The 24,785-nt window shown below is 39.8% G+C and overlaps 1 protein-coding gene across 2 annotated transcripts in view; it reads right to left on the minus strand.

Annotated features, from left to right (window-relative positions):
- The window catches only part of WTIP (WT1 interacting protein), a 63,944-nt gene that overhangs the window by 15,820 nt on the left and 23,339 nt on the right, over positions 1 to 24,785 (minus strand). For both annotated transcript variants that reach the window (XM_067470954.1, XM_067470955.1), the window contains exon 3: positions 13,084 to 13,185. In XM_067470954.1, coding sequence (XP_067327055.1) covers positions 13,084 to 13,185 — 102 coding nt within the window. The remainder of the gene's footprint in view (positions 1 to 13,083; positions 13,186 to 24,785) is intronic.

Below are 24,785 nucleotides of genomic sequence, written 5' to 3' on the forward strand. Positions count from 1 at the left end.
ATTATAATTATAATGGTAAAAATGATAATAAAAATATGATGACGATAACTAGATAATACTGATAATGATAATGGCAAGAGTAATACGAAATAATAATAACAAAAATAATAATAATAATACAAAATGATGATAATAATACAAAATGATAATAATACGAAATCCAGCATATAGATCTCGTTTGCTGTGACATACTGTGCTTTTTATGTCAGTAAAATAATAATAATAATAATAATAATAATAATGGTAAAAATGATAATAAAATGGTGATAATAACTAGATAATACTGATAATAATAATGGTAAAGGCAATAATAATATTGATAATAACAATACTGATACCGATGATAATAATACCAATAATACCAAAAATTACACATAACCAGCTCCAAAAGCAAACCTTCCTTAGACTAAATGGAGCCTATCATACACTGAATAATAACAATAATAATGATAATATGATTAATAATCAACCCGAGCAGAGGCGCTGGCTTTGGATCAAGGAAAAGGCTGGAGGAGAAGGCCGTGGCATTTAAACAGATGTCAAACGAGGGAGAAAGAGGAGGATTAATGATTATCAAAGGGAGGGGGAGGTCAACGGGAGCCGAGGCTTTCCCAGGGAAACGAGAAAAACCTCACAAAATCTATAAACGATTTGCAAAATGTAATTCCTGATTCAGTCCCAGCATTCAGATCTTGCTCCTGGCCTACTCTGCAAGGCTGTTGTGTTGTTTCCAACCACATTTGCAACCCATTCTGAGCTATGGATTTAAACTGCCCTTTTTGGATTGATTTCGATATGGTTTATTTCACACCACAAGTGCGGAACCTGACTCAGCATGTAGAATATGGAAATCTGCTACAAAACAGGAGCTTTTTTGTTGAGTTTCAGGGTCAGAGAAACAGATGGAGAAAACAGAGAAGCAGGTGCCTCAGGGGAATGTGCTTGCGCCATCAACGTTTAACATTCACACAAATGACCAGCCACTGCCAGAAGGGACAGAGAGTTTCATCTATGCTGACGATTGTGCGATCACCACTCAAGCAGGGAGATCTGGAGTGGTTGAAGAGAAGCTCTCCAAAGCTCTAGGTGCCCTTACTGCCTATTACAGGGAAAACCAGCTTGCTCCATCAATGTTTAACATCTACACAAATGGCCAGCCACAGTCAGAAGGACAGAGAGTTTCATCTATGCTGACGATTGTGCCATCACCGCTCAAGCGGGGAGATTTGGAGTGGTTGAAGAGAAGCTCTCCAAAGCTCTAGGTGCCCTTACTGCCTATTACAGGGAAAACCAGCTTGCACCATCCATGTTTAACATTTACACAAATGACCAGCCACTGTCAGAAGGAACAGAGAGTTTCATCTATGCTGACGATTGTGCCATCACCGCTCAAGCGGGGAGATTTGGAGTGGTTGAAGAGAAGCTCTCCAAAGCTCTAGATGCCCTTACTGCCTATTACAGGGAAAACCAGCTTGCTCAATCAATGTTTAACATTTACACAAATGACCAGCCACTGCCAGAAGGACAGAGTTTCATCTATGCTGACGATCATGCCATCACCACTCAAGCGGGGAGATTTGAAGAGAAGCTCTCCAAAGCTCTAGGTGGTCTTACTGCCTATTACAGGGAAAACCAGCTTGCTCAATCAATGTTTAACATCTACACAAATGGCCAGCCACAGTCAGAAGGACAGAGAGTTTTCATCTATGCTGACGATTGTGCCATCACCGCTCAAGTGGGGAGATTTGGAGTGGTTGAAGAGAAGCTCTCCAAAGCTCTAGGTGCCCTTACTGCCTATTACAGGGAAAACCAGCTTGCTCAATCAATGTTTAACATCTACACAAATGGCCAGCCACAGTCAGTAGGACAGAGAGTTTCATCTATGCTGACGATTGTGCCATCACCGCTCAAGTGGGGAGATTTGGAGTGGTTGAAGAGAAGTTCTCCAAAGCTCCAGGTGCTCTTACTGCCTATTACAGGGAAAAACAGCTTGTACCATCCATGTTTAACATTTACACAAATGACCAGCCACTGCCAGAAGGACAGAGAGTTTCATCTATGCTGACGATCGTGCCATCACCGCTCAAGCGGGGAGATTTGGAGTGGTTGAAGAGAAGCTCTCCAAAGCTCTAGGTGCTCTTACTGCCTATTACAGGGAAAACCAGCTTGCTCAATCAATGTTTAACATCTACACAAATGGCCAGCCACAGTCAGAAGGACAGAGAGTTTCATCTATGCTGACGATCATGCCATTACCGCTCAAGTGACAGGCGCCCTCCCAGACCTGGCTGTTCGAGAGGGCATTTAATTAAGTGCTAAGCAACAACATTACGGTAATGAGAACTGGAATGGTATAAGGAAAATGAGACTGGCTATGATTCTACTAAGAGACGAAGCGGATTTTTATGTAGTTTGTATTTGTTGTATAGTCATATGTTGTTGATACTGGCCTCTGTAACTGTCTTTTTATGTGTACTGTACACCGCCATGAGTCGCCCGTAAGGGCTGAGAATGGCGGTCAATAAGTGCATCTAATAAATAAATAAATAAATTTGGAGTGGTTGAAGAGAAGCTCTCCGAAGCTTTAGGTGCTCTTGCCTGAGACTTTGCTAGGAACCTTTGCTCATTGAGAAACGTTGACGTTTAGCCTGCTAGGAAGCAAACTAGCTTTAATGCAAAAATTCCCCAGCCTATATATCCTCTTTAGCCCCAAATGCCAGCCTCCCTCCCTCCTTTCCTTCCTTCCTTCCTCCTTCTGTGGTTTGCACCTGGGCGCATTCCCTGGCATGGAGATCTTGCCCGGCTGGTTTGGTTTCAAAGAGCCTCTCCTGCCCAGGAATGCGCCAGACAAAGGCAGGACGAAGAGTATTATCTCTTTCTGTATGTATAATTTTTATTTCATATTTTGGATGGGTGCCCCCTAACCTTAACCTCAGCCAGGCTTCGCAATACGAGTCGTATGGGACATCTATATCCGGAGTGTGGGAAAGCAACGCAAAGTGCTCCTCGATCCCTTCGGGACAAAAGTGGACAGGAAACTGAAGTTCGTTTGTAACGTTTTTAATAAGGCAGCAAGTTGCTCATCGAAGGGGGTTTTAAAGCATGGTCCATCCATCGGCCTCCAGAGCAGGGAATCCACTCTGCATGTACACTATAATAATAATAATAATAATAATAATAATAATAATAATAATAATAATAATAATATAATTAGAAAAGGCAGAGGAACAAGAGACCAGATTGCCAATATCCACTGGATAATGGAGAAAGGCAGGGAGTTTCAGAAAAACATCTACTTCTGCTTCATTGACTCTTCTAAAGCCTTTGACTGTGTGGATCATCATAAATTGTGGCAAGTTCTTGGTGGGATGGGCATTCCAAGCCCCCTTCCCTCTCCCCTGAGGAATCTGTACAAGGACCAAGGACCAACAGTCAACAGACGGGTTCAAGATTGGGAAAGGCGTCCGGCAAGGCTGCATCCTCTCACCCAACCTCTTTAACTTGTATGCAGAACACATCATGCGAGGATGCGCGGGGCTTCATGAATGCAAAGCTGGGGTGAAAATGGCTGGGAGAAACATTAACAACCTCAGATATGCAGATGACACCACTCTGATGGCCGAAAGCGAGGAGGAGCTGAGGAGCCTTCTAATCAAGGTGAAAGAAGAAAGCGCAAAAGCCGGGTTGCAGCTAAACATCAAAAAAACCAAGATTATGGCAACAAGAATGATTGACAACTGGAAAATAGAGGGAGAAAACGTGGAGGCCGTGACAGGGTTTGTATTTCTAGGTGCAAAGATTACTGCAGATGCAGACTGTGGCCAGGAAATCAGGAGACGCTTCCTTCTTGGGAGGAGAGCAATGTCCAGTCTCGATAAAAGAGTAAAGAGCAGAGACATCAGACTGGCAACCAAGATCCATTGCCTAGTCAAAGCCATGGTCTTCCTTGTAGTCACCTACGGATGTGAGAGCTGGACCTGAGGGAAGGCTGAGTGAAGGAAGAGAGATGCTCTTGAGCTGTGGTGTTGGAGGAAAGTGCTGAGAGTGCCTTGGACTGCGAGAAGATCCAACCAGTCCATCCTCCAGGAAAGAAAGCCCAACTGCTCACTGGAGGGAAGGAGACTAGAGACAAATTGGAAGTCCTTTGGCCACATCATGAGGAGACAGCAAAGCCTAGAGAAGGGAACAATGCTGGGGAAAGTGGAAGGCAAAAGGAAGAGGGGCCGACCAAGGGCAAGATGGGTGAATGGCATCCTTGAAGTGACTGGACTGACCTTTATTTATTTCACAGTTTTGTATACCGAGCTTCTCAACCTCGTTGAGGGACTCAGCCCGGTTTACAGCCTTGAAGGAGCTGGGGGTGGTGACGGCCGACAGGGAGCTCTGGCATGGGCTGGTCCATGAGGTCACGAAGAGTCGGAGACGACTGAATGAATGAACAACAACAACAACAACAACTATTATTATTATTATTATTATTATTATTATTATTATTATTATTATTATTATTATACCATACCAGGTAGCCGCTATCAAGACCTCAAAATTGAACTGCAAAGGCTCTGGCATCAACCAGTCCAGGTGGTCCCCGGTGGTCATTGGCGCATTGGGTGCCGTCCCAAAAGATCTCAGCCGGCATTTGGAAATGTTGCAACCCAGAGTAGGAAACGAGACCATAAGATAACAATCCACCACACTTGACTGTGGGAAAAAACATACAGGGAGCATACCACCCCCCTGTTGTGTCAGCTCCACTGGCTGCCGATCCAGTTCCAAGCACAATTCAAAGTGCTGGTGTTGACTTACAAAACCCTATACAGTTCTGGCCCAGTGTATCTGTCCGAACGGATCTCCCTCTACGTCCCACTCCGGAACTTAAGATCCGCTGGGGAGGCCCTGCTCTCGACCCCGACTCTATCACAAGTGAGATTGATGGGGACAAGGAGCAGGGCCTTCTCGGTGGCGGCCCCCCACCTGTGGAATTCACTCCCCAGGGAAATTAGATGTGCAACATCGCTCCTTTCCTTTAGGAAAAAACTAAAAACATGGATTTGGGACCAGGAATTCGGACAATTGGGCAGATAAAGAAGAACTTTGACGATGACTAGGAAACGATTAATGGATTAGATCTATGGAACTCTGGAAAACGAAATGCTGATCACGAGAATGGTTTTATATGATGTTTTATATGATGTGTTATGTACTGGTTGTTTGATTGTTTTAACTGTGATAACTGCTTTTAACAATGTTTTGTATATTATGTGTAATTTGTATAAGCATCGAATTGTGCCTTTTTTGTAAGCCGCCCTGAGTCCTCCTTCGGGGGTTGAGAAGGGCGGGGTAAAAGCACCCGAAATGAATAAATAAATAAATATAGAAGAAAATGCAAAGTCAAAAAGCCACAGTAAAATTCAGCAGTCAAGAATATCCATGAACTAGGTCCAAAATCCAAAAGCAACACTGTAAAAACCTGGAACCTGTTAGCAATTCACTAACCGTACTTGGAGCACTAGAAGCCTCTTGGGATGTAGGCCATGGGAAACGGGAAATCTGCCAAAGTAATGCCTCAGTCTAAACGATGCCTGATCTAACGAGACAACCCGGCGAGAGGCACTTAAAACTGAAGAAGTTGTTTCGTGACACGCCTCCAGGCTTTGAAGCCTGTGTTTCCTTCTCCCTTAATCTGCTTGACCTTCGCAGACTCTGCGATTCACTCCTGTTTTTCCAAATCTGTCCTTTTCTACCCTCATTAAGGAAGCCAGGTGCCAACTCCAGGTGCCAAGAGCGATCACCGTTTGGCTCTGCAACATTCTCATCAGAATGTATAGTTTCACTTTCCAAGCCACTGACCTCAGAATCAACATTTTCATTACCATCAGGGAAAAATACATTTTCATTAGCATCAGGAAGTACAATCAGAGAATCAGGTTCAGGTTCACACGCAGGCTGAACCCCAACAGGAAACAATAAACATCAACAAAATCCCGATCTGTCAACTGCAAAACTCCACCTGACTTGGATCTGCGCGCATCATTCGAAAATACATCACACAGTCCTAGACGCTTGGGAAGGGTTCGACTTGCGATTTTGTGATACGAAATCCAGCAAAGAGATCTCGTTTGCTGTGACACACTGTACGTTTGTGCCAATAATAATAATAATAATAATAAGCGTGCTGGAAGAAGCAAAGACCACCAGCGTTGAAGCGATGGTCCTCCACCATCAACTCCGCTGGACCAGCCACATTGTCCGGATGCCCGACCACTGTCTCCCAAAGCAGTTGCTCTACTCTGAATTCAAGAACGGAAAACGGCTCAAAGCCAACCTTAAAAACTCTGGCATAGACACTGAGAACTGGGAAGCCCTGACCCTTGAGTGCTCCAGCTGGAGGTCAGCTGTGACCAGCAGTGCTGCAGAATTTGAAGAGGCACGAATGGAGGGTGAAAGAGAGAAATGTGCCAAGAGGAAGGCACATCAAGCCAACCCTGACCAAGACCGCCTCCCACCTGGAAACCAGTCCTCACTGTGGGACAAGATGAAGGTCAAGAATAGGGCTCCACAGTCACCTACGAACCCACACCCAGGACATCGAACTTGGAGGACCATCATCCTCGGACTATGAGGCATTGCCTAAGTAAGTAAAGTAAGTAATAATAATATGAAAAGTCAAGGACAGATCCCAAGTGTAGACTCTGCAAGGAAGCAGATGAAACAATAGATCCCATCCTGAGCTGCTGCAAGAAGATCACGGACAGACTCCAAGCAGAGGCACAACACCGTTGCTCAGATAATCCATTGGAACTTGTGCCACAAATCCCATCTGCCTGAGACAAAGAACTGGTGGGACCACAAGCCGGAAAAAGTTACAGAGAATGAACATGCCAAACTCCTCTGGGACTTCTGGATTCAGAGTTTTGGAGCACAATACTCCCAACCTCATCATCATAGAAATATGGATTATCAATGTCGCAATCCCAGGTGACAGCAGGATTGCAGAGAAACATCTGAAAAAGCTGACACAATATGAGGATTTAAAGATCGAACTGCAAAGACTCTGACGCAAGCCAGTCAAGGGGGTCCCAGTGGTGATCGGCACACTGGGTGCAGTGCCTCAAGACCTTGGCCTGCACTTAAACACAATCGGCGCTGACAGAATTACCATCTGCAGAAGGCCACCCTACTGGGATCTGCATGCATTATTCGCCGATACATCACACAATCTTAGACATTTGGGAAGTGTCCGATGTGGGATCCAATTCAACAACGCATGACAGGTACAGCTAGCACAATATCTATCTATCTATCTATCTATCTATCTATCTATCTATCTATACACACACACACGCGCACACACACACACACGCACACATGCATGTGTATGTTAAACACGACTATTCCAAACTGGAGATTGCTAGAAGTAACTGAAAAGAAAGAAAAGGGGGAAACCTTCGTTTTCCTAAGTTTGAAAATGCAGTCCTGCAAATAAAAAGGCCAATAATTCCCCCAATAAAACCCAATATTCTTTTGCTAGTAATCCAGACTGGTCAATGAATGGGGCGGCTCAGCTCCAGAAAAGGGAGGAACGAGAGAAAGAAAGAAAGAAAGAGAAAAGGAATCCATGCCAAAAAGGCCCTTGCAATATTTGCCTATTCAAATCCAAATGTTTACTGCAATGCCGGCTTAATGTGTGCAGCTTTCCTATTATTATTATTATTATTATTATTATTATTTCTTTTGCAAGGTGGGTTTGCAACCTGCAAAATGCGGCAAGCCCTCCATGTTCCAAGGATGCATGCTTTGCTATTGCAATGTTGTCGGTGCCACTGGGTTTGCACAAACACACACGCACATTCTTGCCTCTCTTGTGTGTGTTTTAATGGCGCTGCAGGCATTCCCTTGACAAGAGCAGCGGAAACTGAAAAGCCCTTTTGTTTGGGAAGAAAAAACGAGAAGGAAGGTCTGGAGGAGAAGTTATTAGACAAACACCGAGGAGGAGGAGGAGGAGCGCATTCCTCTCTTTCAGCGCATCACCCACAAGGCCCGAAATGCTGGTCTCAGTCTTGTCATAGAAAGCGAGGAGAAGTGACACTCTCTCAGCCTCAGAGGAAGACGGCCACACAGGCAGCCCTACAGGATTCGCATCATCATCATCATTATTATCATTATCCTAATTGTGTTTCCATTTCTTTATTATCATGTTTTTCGCCTAACTTCCAAAGTTTTTTTTCCCCCCAGACAATCACCTCAAGTCTCGTTGTCAGGAGAAAGGCAGCAAAAGAAAGAAGAGAGAAAGGAAGGAAGGAAGGAAGGAAGGAAGAAAACAAAGCAAGGAAGAAAGCAAGAAAAAAAATAAGAGAGAAAGGAAGAAAAGCAAGCAAGCAAGAAAGAAGAGATAAAGAAAGAAAGGAGAAAGGAAGAAAAGCAAGCAAGCAAGCAAGCAAGCAAGCAAGCAAGGAAGGAAGGGGGGAAGAAAGAAAGAAAGAAAGAAAGAGGGAAGAAAGGAAGAAGGAAGGAAAGAAAAAAAGAAAGAAGAGAGAATGGAAGAAAGGAAAAAGGAAGAAAATAAAGGAAGGAACAAGGAAGGAAGGAAAGAAAGAAAAAAGAAAGAAAAGCAAGGAAGGAAGGAAGGAAGGAAGGAAGGAAGGAAGGAAGGAAGGAAGGAAGGAAGGAAGGAAGAAAAAAGAAAGAAAGAAGAGAGAAAGGAAGAAAGGAATAAAATAAAATAAAGGAAGGAAGGAAGGAAAAAAAAGAAGAGAGAAAGGAAGAAAGGAAGAAAAGGAAGGAAGGAAGGAAGGAAGGAAGGAAGAGGGAAGGAAGGAAAGAAAAAAAGAGGAGAGAAAGAATGGAGAAAGGAAGAAAAGAAAGCAAGGAAGAAAGAAAGACGGAAAGAAGGAAAGAAAGAAAGAAAGAAAGAAAGTAAGAAAGAAAGAAAGAAAGAAAGGGACAGAGTGCTTCATCTATGCTGATGATCGTGCCATCACCTCTCAAGCAGGGAGCTTTGAGATGGTTGAACAGAAGCTCTCAGAAGCTCTAGGTGCTCTTACTACCTACTACAGGGAAAACCAGCTGATCCCTAATCCATCTAAAACACAGACATGTGCCTTTCACCTTAAGAACAGACAAGCATCCCAAGCTCTGAGGATTACCACCTGGGAAGGAATCCCACTGGAGCATTGCAGCGCACCCACATACCTGGGAGGAGTCACTCTGGACCATGCTCCGACCTACAAGAAGCACTGCCTGAACATCAAGCAAAAAGTGGGTGCTAGAAACAATATCATACAAAAGCTGACTGGCACAACCTGGGGATCACAACCAGACACAGTGAAGACATCTGCCCTTGCGCTATGCTACTCTGCTGCTGAGTATGCATGCCCAGTGTGGAACACATCTTACCATGCTAAAACAGTGGATGTGGCTCTGAATGAGACATGCCGCATTATCACGGGTGTCTGTGCCCTACACCACTGGTGAAATTACACTGTCTGATCGGTATTGCACCACCTGACATCCGCCGGGAAGGAGCAGCCAATAGTGAAAGGACCAAGGCAGAGACATCTCCAGCTCATCCCCTGTTTGGGTATCAGCCAGCACGTCAACGACTTAAATCTAGAAATAGTTTTCCAAGATCTACAGAGACATTCGCTGGGACACCCAGCAAGCGAGAGTCCAAAAGTGGCAGGCTCAAACCCGGAATACCAAATGGGAGACTCCCCCCTGGGCACACAGAGGACTGGGCGACTTGGAAGGCGCTGAACAGACTGCGCTCGGGCACCACGAGATGCAGAGCCAACCTCAAGAAATGGGGCCACAAAGTGGAATCCACAATATGCGAGTGTGGAGAAGAGCAAACCACTGACCACCTGCTGCAATGCACCCTGAGCCCTGCCACAGGCACCATGGAGGACCTTCTTGCGGCAACACCAGAGGCAATCCAAGTGGCCAGATACTGGTCAAAGGACATTTAACCAGCTACCAAGCTTGCAAATTCTTCATTTTGTCTGTCTGTTTATTTGTTTGTTTTGGTTAAAAATGTAATACAAATGTCTGGTTGCTGATGACACGATAAATAAATACATAGGGAAATCCTTAGGGCCTCTCAGCTGAGGCACCCCGGCTTCCCGCTGGGCACAAAACAATAAATCTGGAAGAAAGTTTGCACAAGGCAAAATAAAATGGGGAAAGGCCCCTGCCTTTTCCATCTGCAAACTCAATGGCCGCTAACTGTCCCCAAAGCAGCCTTGTTTGGGAAGGAAAGCCACATAAAATAAATGAGGGAGAAAGGAGAGTTTATGTGGGAGCAAATCCCATTGATTGGGTACGTTTTCTGGGAATTTTCTCAAATTACAGGAAGGAAGGAAGGCTTGTTTGGATAGGACTCCTGCCAAAGCGGACGGTCCCTCTGATCCTCCTTTCCCACAACTGCTAGATATATATATTTTAAAAGCATCCCAGGAATGTTTCAAAAATACATGATTTCGGCCATGGAAAACCATGGAAAATGAGCCCTTTGGGAGAAAAGGCCTCGGCTTCTCTTCCTCTCCAAGCTTTTAGGAAGATGGGATGCAAATATGAAGGTGCCTCTCAATGCCTTTTCCAACAATACAAGACACAAAACTAAGATATCCAGACACTAAATAATGCAATTTGTTCCCTGCCTCTCTTCATCATAATAACATAATTAAACACACCATTAGAATGCAAAACCTTATGTCTCTTTTGCACCTGGTTTGCAATCGATGTGAATTAACAAAGCCAATGTTTGCACCCCAAGAAATGCCAGAAGTCGAGCAAAAGCAAGGATTTGCAAGGGAGAATAATAATAATAGTAATAATAATAATAATACTTAATATGCATTGACGACAGGTCTCTTCTGCAAACACGTTCGGCATTTTAAAGTCCAGACTGAACCCCAAATTAAGATGCAAACCATTGCACTTAGTTTGCAATCAATGCGAATTAACAAAGCCAATGGTTGCACCCCAAGAGATGCCAGAAGTCGAGAAAAGCAAGGATTTGCAAGGGAGAATAATAATAATAATAATAATAATAATAATAATAATAATATGGATTTATCACAGGTCTCTTTTGCAAACAGGTTCGGCATTTTAAAGTCCAGACTGAACCCCAAGTCAAGATGCAAACCATTGCACTTAGTTTGCAATCCATGCGAATTAACAAAGCCAATGGTTGCACCCCAAGAGATGCCAGAAGTTGAGCAAAAGCAAGGATTTGCAAGGGAGAATAATAATAATAATAATAATAGATGCAAACCATTGCACTTAGTTTGCAATCAATGCAAATTAACAAAGCCAATGTTTGCACCCCAAGAGACGCCAGAAGTCAAGAAAAGCAAGGATTTGCAAGGGAGAATAATAATAATAATAATAATAATAATAATAATAATAATAATAATAATCCAATTCAACAGCCAGCAGAGTGTCTGCTGTGAACTGATCTTCTTGTGCTTCTAATAATAATAATAATAATAATAATAATAATAATAATAATAATAATATGGATTTATCGCAGGTCTCTTCTGCAAACAGGTTCGGCATTTTAAAGTCCAGACCGAACCCCAAACCAAGATGCAAATCATTGCATCTGTTTGCAATCAATATGAATTAACAAATGCAACGAATGCACCCCAAGATATGCCAGAAGTTGAGCAAAAGCATGGATTTGCAGGGGAGAAGATGACGACGACGACGACGACGACGACAACAACAACAACACTTCTTTAATTATGGACTTTCCACAGGTCTCTTTTGCAAATAGGTTCGACCTTTTAAAGTTCAGACTAAACCCCAGACCAGATACAAAGGCTTAGCACAACAACACCAGGTCATAATAATAATAATAATAATAATAATAATAATAATAATAATAATAATAATACAATAACAACAGTAACAAAATACTTTCATTATGGACTTTCTGCAGTCTCTTGCAAGCAGGTTCAGCCTTTTAAAGTTCAGACTAAAACCCCAAACCAGATACAAAAGCTTATCACAACAATACCAAGTCATAATAATAATAATAATAATAATACAATAACAACGATAATAATAATACTTTCATTATGGACTTACTGCAGGTCTCTTTTGCAATCAGGTTTGGCCTTTTAAAGTTCAGACTAAACCCCAAACCAGATTCAGAAGCTTAGCACAACAACACCAGGTCATAATAATAATAATAATAATAATAATAATAATAATAATAATAATAATACAACAATAACAGCGATAATAATAATACTTTCATTATGGACTTTCTGCAGTCTCTTGCAAACAGGTTCAGCCTTTTAAAGTTCAGACTAAACCCCAAACCAGATACAAAAGCTTAGCACAACAACACCAGGTCATAATAATAATAATAATAATAATAATAATAATAATAATAATAATACAATAACAATGATAATAAGAATATTTTCATTATGGACTTACTACAGGTCTCCTTTGCAAACAGGTTCGGCCTTTTAAAGTTCAGACTAAACTCCAAACCAGATACAAAACTTAGCACAACAACATCAGGTAATAATAATAACAATAATAATACAACAATAACAACGATAATAAGAATATTTTCATTATGGACTTACTACAGGTCTCTTTTGCAAACAGGTTCGGCCTTTTAAAGTTCAGACTAAACCCCAAACCAGATACAAAAGCTTAGCACAACAACGCCAGGTCATAATAATAATAATAATAATAATAATAATAATAATACAATAACAACGATAATAAGAATATTTTCATTATGGACTTACTACAGGTCTCCTTTGCAAACAGGTTCGGCCTTTTAAAGTTCAGACTTAACCCCAAACCAGATACAAAAGCTTAGCACAACAACATCAGGTAATAATAATAACAATAATAATACAACAATAACAACGATAATAAGAATATTTTCATTATGGACTTACTACAGGTCTCTTTTGCAAACAGGTTCGGCCTTTTAAAGTTCAGACTAAACCCCAAACCAGATACAAAAGCTTAGCACAACAACACTAGGTCATAATAATAATAATAATAATAATAATAATAATAGTAGTAGTAGTAGTAGTATTCTGGACTTACCGCAGGAGCTGCAAGTGAAGCAATTGGTGTGGTAGAGGTTCCCCATGGCTTGGCAGGCCTGGCTGGCCCCATAGACGCCTTTCCCGCACTTGACGCAAATACCTAGAGAAGGAAAAAAAATAATAACAATAGGGGTAAATAAATATGCTGGAAACTGGGAATTGCAGTCCCAAGTACGCAAAAGGACCCCAAAGTTTAGGAAATTGCAAAAAAGGGTTTCCAGACTCCGCAATCCAGACATTTCTAGCATTTTTCCGGCAAGGCGTCAAGGGCCATAAAAGCCGTCTAGACCTAAAAGGGGAGAGATAAGGGGAAGGGGAGGAGGGGCCACTCTATGGGATTGCGCTATTTATTGAATGCAATTACGCTGGGTAACAAAATTTGGGGGGGAGGGAAGTTCTGTTCCTGGTTTGAAAGTGTTTAATGGTGCCGTCCTTACTGTGAATGTCACTATTATACTCCAGAAACTTCGTTTTTGTGGCTGCCGCAAACTAGGTTGAATGGATTGAGACTTGGAGACAGATTCATTGAAAAACCAATGGGAAGCCGGGGTGCCTCGGATGAGAGGCCCTATGGGTTTTCCTATACAAAGTCTTTAGAACATTGGTTCTCAACCTTCCTAATGCCACGACCCCTTAATACGCTTCCTCATGTTATGGTGACCCCCCCCCAACCATAAAATTATTTTCATTGCTACTTCATAACTGTCATTTTCTTGCTGTTATGAATAGTAATGCAAATATGGTTTTTACATTTTATGTAATTTATTTTTTGATCATCTGTTGTGTTCTTTGTGTTTATATCGTGTTTACTGTATTTGATGGGTGTGGCCTTATGTAAGCCACCCCGAGTCTACTTGGGGGGATGGAGGCGGAGTATAAATAAAGTTTATTAATCAAGGTGGTCAGTTGAAACATTCACACCTAGCTCCAGCAGACAAGAGTCCTTTGTCCCACCCTGGTCGTTTATTTTTTGTATTGTTTTCTATTTTGTATTATAATCACCTCTCAACAAAAGATTGCTCCAGGCACTGTCAGGCCATTATATGCTAATCAAGGTGGTCAGCTGAAACATTCACACCGAGCTCCAGCAGACAAGAGTCCTTTGTCCCACCATGGTCTTTCCACAGAGATATAAACCCTTTTTTCTAGTTCCAACAGACCTCACTACCTCTGAGGATGCTTGCCATAGGTGTAGGCGAAATGTCAGGAGAAAATGCCTCTAGAACATGGCCATATAGCCCGAAAAAACCTACAACAACCCAGTGATTCCGGCCATGAAAGCCTTCGACAATACATTAACATTGCATTTTTATTTAAATAGCGGTGGTAGCAGCAGCAGCAGCAGCAGTAGTAGAAGATTATTATTATTATTATTATTATTATTTATATCTGATATGCGGGATGTATTTTCATACCAGACCAAATTTGGCACAAATACCCAATACACCCAAATTTGAATACTGGTGGGATTGGAGGAGGGTATTGATTTTTATCCTGTGAGAGTTGTAATTGCTGGGATTTATAGTTCACCTACAATCAAAGAGCATTCTGACCTCCACCAACGATGGAATTGAATCAAACTTGGCACACAGAACTCCCAAGAGGAAAATACTGGAAGGGCTTGGTGGGCATTGACCTTGAGTTTTGGAAGTTGTAGTTCACCTACATCCAGAGAGCACTGTGGAATCAAACAATGATGGATCTGGACCAAACTTGGCACAAATTCTCAATATGCCCAAATGTGGGGTTTGGGGAAAATACATTTGACATTTGGACGTTGTAGTTCCTGGGATTTATAGTTCATCTATAGTTCATTACAGTTCATCTATATATCAAGCAGGGAGCTTTGAGATGGTAGAACAGAAGCTCTCCAAAGCTCTAGGTGCTCTCACTGCCTATGACAGGGAAAACCAACTGATCCCGAATCCATCTAAAACACAGACATGTGCCTTTCACCTTAAGAACAGAGAAGCATCCCGAGCTCTGAGGATCATTACCTGGGAAGGAATCCCACTGGAGCATTGCAGCGCACCCAAATACCTGGGAGTCACTCTGGACCGTGCTCTGACCTACAAGAAGCACTGCCTGAACATCAAGCAAAAAGTGGGCGCTAGAAACAATATCATACGAAAGCTGACTGGCACAACCTGGGGATCACAACCAGACACAGTGAAGACATCTGCCCTTGCGCTGTGCTACTCTGCTGCTGAGTATGCATGCCCAGTGTGGAACACATCTCACCACACTAAAACAGTGGATGTGGCTCTTAATGAGACGTGCCGCATTATCACGGGGTGTCTGCACCCTACACCACTGGAGAAATTACACTGCTGAGCCGGTATTGCACCACCTGACATCCGCCGGGAAGTGGCAGCCAATAGTGAAAGACCAAGGCAGAGACATCTCCAGCTCATCCCTTGTTTGGGTATCAGCCAGCATGTCAACGATTTAAATCAAGAAATAGTTTTCTAAGATCTACAGAGACACTCGCTGGAACACCTCAGCAAGCGAGAGTCCAAAAGTGGCAGGCTCAAACCCAGAATACCAAATTTGCAAACTTTGTGTGTTTTTTCTTTCTTTTTCTTTTTAATCTGTGTGTTTGTTGTGTTCTGTTAGAATTGTAATACAATGGTATGGTTGCTGATGACACGATAAATAAATAAATATATAAACAAAGAGCATCCTGGACCCTACCAACAATTTGCATGACCCCGCTCACTGCCTCTCCCTTAACCCTTTCCTATTCTTTTCTATGGCACACAGCAAACAGAGGAATTGATCAGCAACTCAACATACTCAAGAGCTTTGGGGAAAATTCGTCATTATTTATAGGAGGTGTAGGCACTGGGATGTATAGTTCACCTGTAATCTAAGAACTCCACCAATGATGGAACTGGAACTAACTTTGCACACAGAACCTCTATGACTAACAAACATACTGAAGATCTTTGAAGGGATTTATAGGAGTTGTAGTTCACCTACATCCAGAGCACATTATGAATGTAAACAATGATGGATCTGGACCAAATTTGGCATGCATACCCGATATGCCTAAATATGAATACTGGTGGGGTTTGAGAGGAATTGGCCTGGACATTTTGGAGTTGGAGTTACTGGGATGTATAGTTCACATGTAATCAATGAGCACTCTGAACTCCACCGAAGATGGAAATTGGACGAAACTTCGCACACAGAGCCCGCACGACCAGCAAATAATACTGGAGGTCTTTGGGGAAAATCAGTTTGATTTGTGGGAGTTGTAGTTCACCTACTTCCAGAAAGCACTGTGAACACAAACACCATTGGATCTGGACCAAACTTGGCACAGATATCTAATAGGCCAAAATTTGATTACTAGAGGGGTTTCGGGGGGAACTGACCTTCCTTTCTGGGAGTTCTAGTTCACCCACAACCAGGGAAACTCAGACCTCCACTGATGATGAACCTGGTCCAAACTTGGCACACAGAACCCCCATGACTAACTCAACCTACTGGAGGGGTTTGAGGGGACTGACTCACCATAGTGGGAGTTGTAGTTTACACTGCAGCCAGAGAGCACACGTAACCCCACCGATAACGCATCTAGAGCAAACTTGCCCAACATCACAAACTTCAAGTACTGATGGAGTTTCTGGGGGTGAATGGGAGTTGTAGTTCACACACAACCTTATGCATTATGGACAATTACAAAACAGACTTTTACAAATAACCCAGGCAACGCCAGAGAACAAAGCAAGTAATATGAAGATATTTATAGAATTTTTGCAATATTTATGTGCTTTGATTTTGCTGTAACTTCCCTTGAGCTGTGACGAATAATAAGAAATAATAATAACAACAATAGTAATAATAGCAGATAGAACTCGTTTGCTGTGTCATACTGTGGTTTTGTGTCAGTAAAATAATAATAATAATAATAATAATAATAATAATAATAATAATAATAATGTTCCCGATCACAGCCCAGGCCACGCCTGAGAACAAAGCTAGTAATAATAATATATTTATAGATTTTTTGCAATATTTATGTGCTTTGATTTTGCTGTAACTTCCCTTGAGCTGTGAGGAATAATAATAAGAAATAATAATAATAATAATAATAGCATATAGCTCTTGTTTGCTGTGTCATATTGTGGTTTTGTGTCAGTAAAATAATAATAATAATAATAATAATAATAATAATAGCATATAGATCTCGTTTGCTGTGTCATACTGTGGTTTTTTTTATCAGTAAAATAATAATAATAATAATAATAGTAATAGCATATAGATATCGTTAGCTGTGTCATACTGTGGTTTTGTGTCAGTAAAATAATAATAATAATAATAATAATAATAATAATAATAATAATAATGTTCCCGATCACAGCTCAAGCCACGTTAATTCCCCAGTGTAGACGCACCCTGCCCTTTTCTTTCTTCCTTCCTGCCTTGACTTGGATTTATTTGCTTGTGTTTCGGGGAGCCCTTGGCCTGATGCACAAATATTTATCCCTCCCTGGGATTTTGCATTTTGGAGCAAGACAAAGGCTCCTCTGTGTTGCCTTCCTTTGACTCAGCAAATCCCAGGCCTTTTTTTGGCTTTTTTAATGGGAGGATCCCTTGCCAGAAAGGCTCTGCATTCCTTCCTTCCTCCGAGAATCAAAAGAGTTCGAATTTAGGACGGAATTTGGAAACCTCTTTGGCTCCGAATCGGCTTGAATATGGCCAAGGATTGGCTTCTGTTGTATGCATTGCATTGGGAGACGTAGTGCAAGGTTTCCCTCCCATTCCCCCTTTGAGAGTGACCCTAATAAATGAATTATTATTATTATTATTATTACTATGATTATTATTATTATTTACTTTATTTATATTCTGCCTTTTCTCCCCATAGGGATCCAAGGAGACTAACGATGATATGTAACACAAGGGAATATAATTTAAGAACTAATAATAATATATATTGTAATATACCGTATTATTATTATTTACTTTATTTATATTCTGCCTTTTCTCCCCATAGGGATCTAAGGAGGCTAAATGATGATATGTGACACAAGGGAATAGAACTTAAAAACTAATAATAATATATATTGTAATATACTGTATTATTATTATTATTATTATTATTCCACCTTTTCTCCCCATAGGGATCCAAAGAGGCTAAACGATGATATGTGACACAAGGGAATAGAATGTAAAAACTAATAATAATATATATTGTAATATACCATATTATTATTATTATTATTATTATTGACACAAAAACACAGTATGCCACAGCAAATGAGATCTATATGCTGGATTTCGTATCACAAAATCACAAGTCTAACACTTCCCAAGCGTCTAGGACTGTTGTTGTTGTTATTGTTGTTATTATTATTATTATTATTATTTACTTTTATTTATATTCCGCCTTTTCTCCCCATAGGGATCCAAGGAGGCTAAACGACAATATGTGACACAAGGGAATAGAATATAAAAACTAATAATAATATATATTGCAGTATATCGTATTATTATTATTATTATTTACTTTATTTATATTCTGCCTTTTCTCCCCAAAGGGATCCAAGGAGGCTAAACGATGATATGTGACACAAAGGAATAGAATATAAAAACTAATAATAATATATATTGTAATATACCGTATTATTATTATTATTATTATTATTCCACCTTTTCTCCCCATAGGGATCCAAGGAGGCTAAACGACAATATGTGACACAAGGGAATAGAATATAAAACTAATAATAACATATATTGTAATATACCGTATTATTATTATTATTATTATTATTATTATTCCACCTTTTCTCCCCATAGGGATCCAAGGAGGCTAAACAACAATATGTGACACAAGGGAATAGAATATAAAACTAATAATAACATATATTGTAATATACCGTATTATTATTATTATTATTATTATTTACTTTATTTATATTCCGCCTTTTCTCCCCATAGGGATCCAAGGAGGCTAAACGATGATATGTAACACAAGGGAATAGAATTTAAAAACTAATAATAATATATATTGCAATATACTGTATTATTATTATTATTATTATTTACTTTATTTATATTCTGCCTTTTCTCCCCATAGGGATCCAAGGAGGCTAAACGACAATATGTGACACAAGGGAATAGCATTTAAAAACTAATAATAATAATAATAATAATAATAATAATAATAATAATAATATATTGTAATATACTGTATTATTATTATTATTGACACACAAACACAGTATGCCACAGCAAATGAGATCTATATGCTGGATTTTGTATCACAAAATCACAAGTCGAAAACACTTCCCAAGTGTCTAGAACTGTGGATGTATATTATTATTATTATTATTATTGTTGTTGTTGTTATTATTTTACTGACACAAAAACACAGTATGCCACAGCGAATGAGATCTATATGCTCAGCAAATCACAAAATCACAAGTCGAACACTTCCCAAGCGTCTAGGACTCTTGTTGTTGTTATTATTATTACTATTACTGTTATTATTATTATTTACTTTTATTTATATTCCTCCTTTTCTCCCCATAGGGATCCAAGGAGGCTAAACGATGATATGTAACACAAGGGAATAGAATTTAAAAACTAATAATAATATATATTGCAATATACTGTATTATTATTATTATTATTATTATTATTATTTACTTTATTTATATTCTGCCTTTTCTCCCCATAGGGATCCAAGGAGGCTAAACGACAATATGTGACACAAGGGAATAGCATTTAAAAACTAATAATAATAATAATAATAAAATAATAATAATAATAATAATAATATATTGTAATATACTGTATTATTATTATTATTGACACACAAACACAGTATGCCACAGCAAATGGGATCGATATGCTGGATTTCGTATCACAAAATCACAAGTCGAACACTTCCCAAGCATCTAGGACTGTTGTTGTTGTTATTATTATTATTATTTTACTGACACACAAACAAGGTATGCCACAGCAAATGAGATCTATATGCTGGATTTTGTATTACAAAATCACAAGTCGAAAACACTTCCCAAGTGTCTAGAACTGTGGATGTATATTATTATTATTGTTGTTGTTGTTGTTGTTGTTATTTTACTGACACAAAAACACAGTATGCCACAGCGAATGAGATCTATATGCTCAGCAAATCACAAAATCACAAGTCGAACACTTCCCAAGCGTCTAGGACTCTTGTTGTTGTTATTATTATTACTATTATTATTATTATTTACTTTATTTATGTATTGTCGAAGGCTTTCATGGCCGGAATCACTCAGTTCTTGTGGGTTTTTTCGGGCTATATGGCCATGTTCTAGAGGCATTTCTCCTGACGTTTCGCCTCCATCTATGGCAAGCATCCTCAGAGGTGAGGTCTACTTTATTTATATTCTACCTTTTCTCCCCATAGGGATCCAAGGAGGCTAAATGACGATATGTGACACAAGGGAATAGAACTTAAAAACTAATAATAATATATATTGTAATATACCGTATTATTATTATTATTATTATTATTATTATTGACACAAAAACACAGCATAGCACAGCAAATGAGATCGATATGCTGGATTTCGTATCACAAAATCACAAGTCGAACACTTCCCAAGTGTCTAGGACTGTTGTTGTTGTTGTTGTTATTATTATTATTATTATTATTATTATTATTATTATTATTTACTTTATTTACATTCCGCCTTTTCTCCCCATAGGGATCCAAGGAGACTAACGATGATATGTAACACAAGGGAATATAATTTAAGAACTAATAATAATATATATTGTAATATACCATATTATTATTATTATTATTATTATTTACTTTATTTATATTCTGCCTTTTCTCCCCAAAGGGATCCAAGGAGGCTAAATGATGATATGTGACACAAGGGAATAGAATTTAAAAACTAATAATAATATATATTGCAATATACCGTATTATTATTATTATTATTATTATTTACTTTATTTATATTCCTCCTTTTCTCCACATAGGGATCCAAGGAGACTAACGATGATATGTGACACAAGGGAATAGAATTTAAGAACTAATAATAATATATATTGTAATATACCGTATTATTATTATTATTATTATTATTGACACAAAAACACAGCATAGCACAGCAAATGAGATCGATATGCTGGATTTTGTATCACAAAATCACAAGTCGAACACTTCCCAAGCGTCTAGGACTGTTGTTGTTGTTATTGTTGTTATTATTATTATTATTATTTACTTTTATTTATATTCCGCCTTTTCTCCCCAAAGGGATCCAAGGAGGCTAAACGATGATATGTGACACAAAGGAATAGAATATAAAAACTAATAATAATATATATTGTAATATACCGTATTATTATTATTATTATTATTATTATTCCACCTTTTCTCCCCATAGGGATCCAAGGAGGCTAAACGACAATATGTGACACAAGGGAATTGAATATAAAACTAATAATAACATATATTGTAATATACCGTATTATTATTATTATTATTATTATTATTTACTTTATTTATATTCCGCCTTTTCTCCCCATAGGGATCCAAGGAGACTAACGATGATATGTGACACAAGGGAATAGAATTTAAAAACTAATAATAATAATAATAATAATAATAATAATAATATATTGTAATATACTGTATTATTATTATTATTGACACACAAACACAGTATGCCACAGCAAATGGGATCGATATGCTGGATTTCGTATCACAAAATCACAAGTCAAACACTTCCCAAGCATCTAGGACTGTTGTTGTTGTTATTATTATTATTATTTTACTGACACACAAACACGGTATGCCACAGCAAATGAGATCTATATGCTGGATTTTGTATTACAAAATCACAAGTCGAAAACACTTCCCAAGTGTCTAGAACTGTGGATGTATATTATTATTGTTGTTGTTGTTGTTGTTGTTATTTTACTGACACAAATCACAGTATGCCACAGCAAATGAGATCTATATGCTCAGCAAATCACAAAATCACAAGTCAAAAACACTTCCCAAGCGTCTAGGACTCTTGTTCTTGTTATTATTATTACTATTACTATTATTATTATTATTTACTTTATTTATATTCTACCTTTTCTCCACATAGGGATCCAAGGAGGCTGAACGATGATATGTGACACAAGGGAATATAATTTAAGAACTAATAATAATATATATTGTAATATACTGTATTATTATTATTATTCCACCTTTTCTCCCCATAGGGATCCAAGGAGGCTAAACGACGATATGTGACACAAGGGAATAGAATTTAAAAACTAATAATAATATATATTGTAATATACCGTATTATTATTATTATTATTATTATTGACACAAAAACACAGTATGCCACAGCAAATGAGATCAATATGCTGGATTTCGTATCACAAAATCACCCATCGAACACTTCCCAATCGTCTAGGACTGTTGTTGTTGTTATTTACTTTATTTATATTCCGCCTTTTCTCCCCATAGGGATCCAAGGAGGCTAAACGATGATATGTGACACAAGGGAATTGAATTTAAAAACTAATAATAATATATATTGTAATATACTGTATTATTATTACTATTATTATTATTATTATTATTATTTACTTTATTTATATTCCACCAGGAAAGAGGAAGAAAAGGAAGAAGGAGGAAGAGAAGTAAGGGATGAAAGAAAGGACAAGGAAGTAGGGAAGGAAAGGAGGAAGGGAGGGAGGAATGAAGAGCAGGAAGGAAGGAAGAAGGGAAGGGAAAGGAAAAAGGAAGGAAGGAAAGGAAAGGAAGAAAGAAAAGTGGAAAGGAAGAAGGAAAACAAGAAGGAGGGAAGGAAGGAAGAGAGCAAGAGAAAGAAGTAGGAGAAGGAAAGAAGGGAAGGGAATAAGCAAGGAAGGAAAAGAGTAAGGATGAAGGAAGGAAAGGAGGAAGAGAAGTAAGGGATGAAAGAAGGGAAAAGGAAGTAGGGAAGGAGGGAGGGAGGGAGGAAGAGCAGGAAGAAGGGAAGGGAAGAAAAGAAATAAAGAGAGAAGGAAGCAGGAAAGAAGGGAGGGAGGGAGGGAGGGAGGGAGGGAAAGACAGAAGGAAGGAAAGGAGGAAGGAAAAGCTGAAAGGAAGAAGGAAGGAAAGGAGGAGGGAAGGAAGAGAGCAAGAGAGAGAAGGGAAGGGAAAAAGGAAGGTAAGGGTAGAAGGAAGGAAGAGAGCAAGAGAGAGAAGTAAGGGAAGGGAGGATGGATGGATGGATGGATGGATGGATGGAAGGAAGGGAGAAAGGAAGGAAAGAAGGAGGGAGGAAGAGAGAGAGAAGTAAGTGAAAGAAAGAAGGGAAAGGAAAAAGGAAGGGAGAAAGGAAAAGCATAAAGGAAGAAGGAATGAAAGGAGGAATGAAGGAAGGAGGAAGGAAGAGAGCAAGAGAAAGAAGGGAAGGAAAGAAGGGAAGAGAATAAGGAAGGAAAGGAGGAGGGAGGAAGAGAAAGAGAAGGGAAGGAAAGAAGGGAAAAAGAAGCAGGGAAGGGAAGAAGGAAGGGAGGAATGAAGAGAAGGGAAAGAGGGAAGAAATAGAGAAGGAAGCAGGAGAGAAGGATGGAAGGAAAGGAGAGAAGAAAGAGAGAAGGGAGCAGGAAGGGAAGGGAAAAAGGAAGGAAGGAAAGGAAGAAAGAAAAGTGGAAAGGAAGAAAGAAGGGAAGAAGAAGGGAGGGAAGGAAGAGAGCAAGATAAAGAAGTAAGGGAAGGAAAGAAGGGAAGGGAACAAGGAAGGATAGGAGGAAGAGAAGTAAGGGATGAAAGAAGGGAAAATAAAGTAGGGAAGGAGGGAGCAAGGGAGGGAGGGAGGAATGAAGAGAAGAAAGAAGAAGGGAAGGGAAAGAGGGAAGAAATAGAGAAGGAAGCAGGAGAGAATGATGGAAAGAAGGAAAGGAGGAGGGAAAGACAGAAGGAAGGAAAGGAGGAAGGAAAAGCTGAAAGGAAGAAGGAAGGAAAGGAGGAGGGAAGGAAGAGAGCAAGAGAGGGAAGGGAAGAAGGAAGGTAAGGGTAGAAGGAAAGAAGAGAGCAAGAGAGAGAAGTAAGGGAAGGAAAGAAGGAGGAAGAGAGAGAGAAGTAAGTGAAAGAAAGAAGGGAAAGGAAAAAGGAAGGGAGGAAGGAAAAGCATAAAGAAAAAAGGAAGGAGGAGGGAAGGAAGGAGGAAGGAAGGGAGCAAGAGAAAGAAGGGAAAGGAATAAGGAAAGAAGGAGGGAGGGAGGGAGGGAGGGAGGGAGGGAGGGAGGGAAGGAAGGAAGGAAGGAAGGAAAAGAGGGAGTAAGAGAAAGAGAAGAGGAGGATAGAAGGGAAAAGGAAGTAGGGAAGGGAAGAAGGAAGGAATGAAGAGAAGGAAGGAAGAAGGGAAGGGGGAAGAAATAGAGAAGGAAGCAGGAGAGAAGGATGGAAGGAAGGAAGGAAGGAAGAGAAGGAAGAGAGAAGGGAGCAGGAAGGGAAGGAGGAAGGAAAGACAGAAGGAAGGAAAGGAGGAGTGAAGAGAAGAAGTGAATGAAGCGGAGGACAAAGGAGGGAAGTGGGAAAGGAGCAAGAGCTTTCAAGCTCGGGCAACGTCCAGGGATCTTGGGTTTGTTTCCCGAAACACATACTTTTTGCATAAAGCCAATCCCGATTTGCATATTGTCCCAACATGCCCAAAACGAAGAGGCCTTTGGGGCCAACGGATTGGATCTCAA

This window comes from Anolis sagrei, chromosome 8 (genome assembly GCF_037176765.1).
Source record: "Anolis sagrei isolate rAnoSag1 chromosome 8, rAnoSag1.mat, whole genome shotgun sequence".
Classification (NCBI taxonomy): domain Eukaryota; kingdom Metazoa; phylum Chordata; class Lepidosauria; order Squamata; family Dactyloidae; genus Anolis; species Anolis sagrei.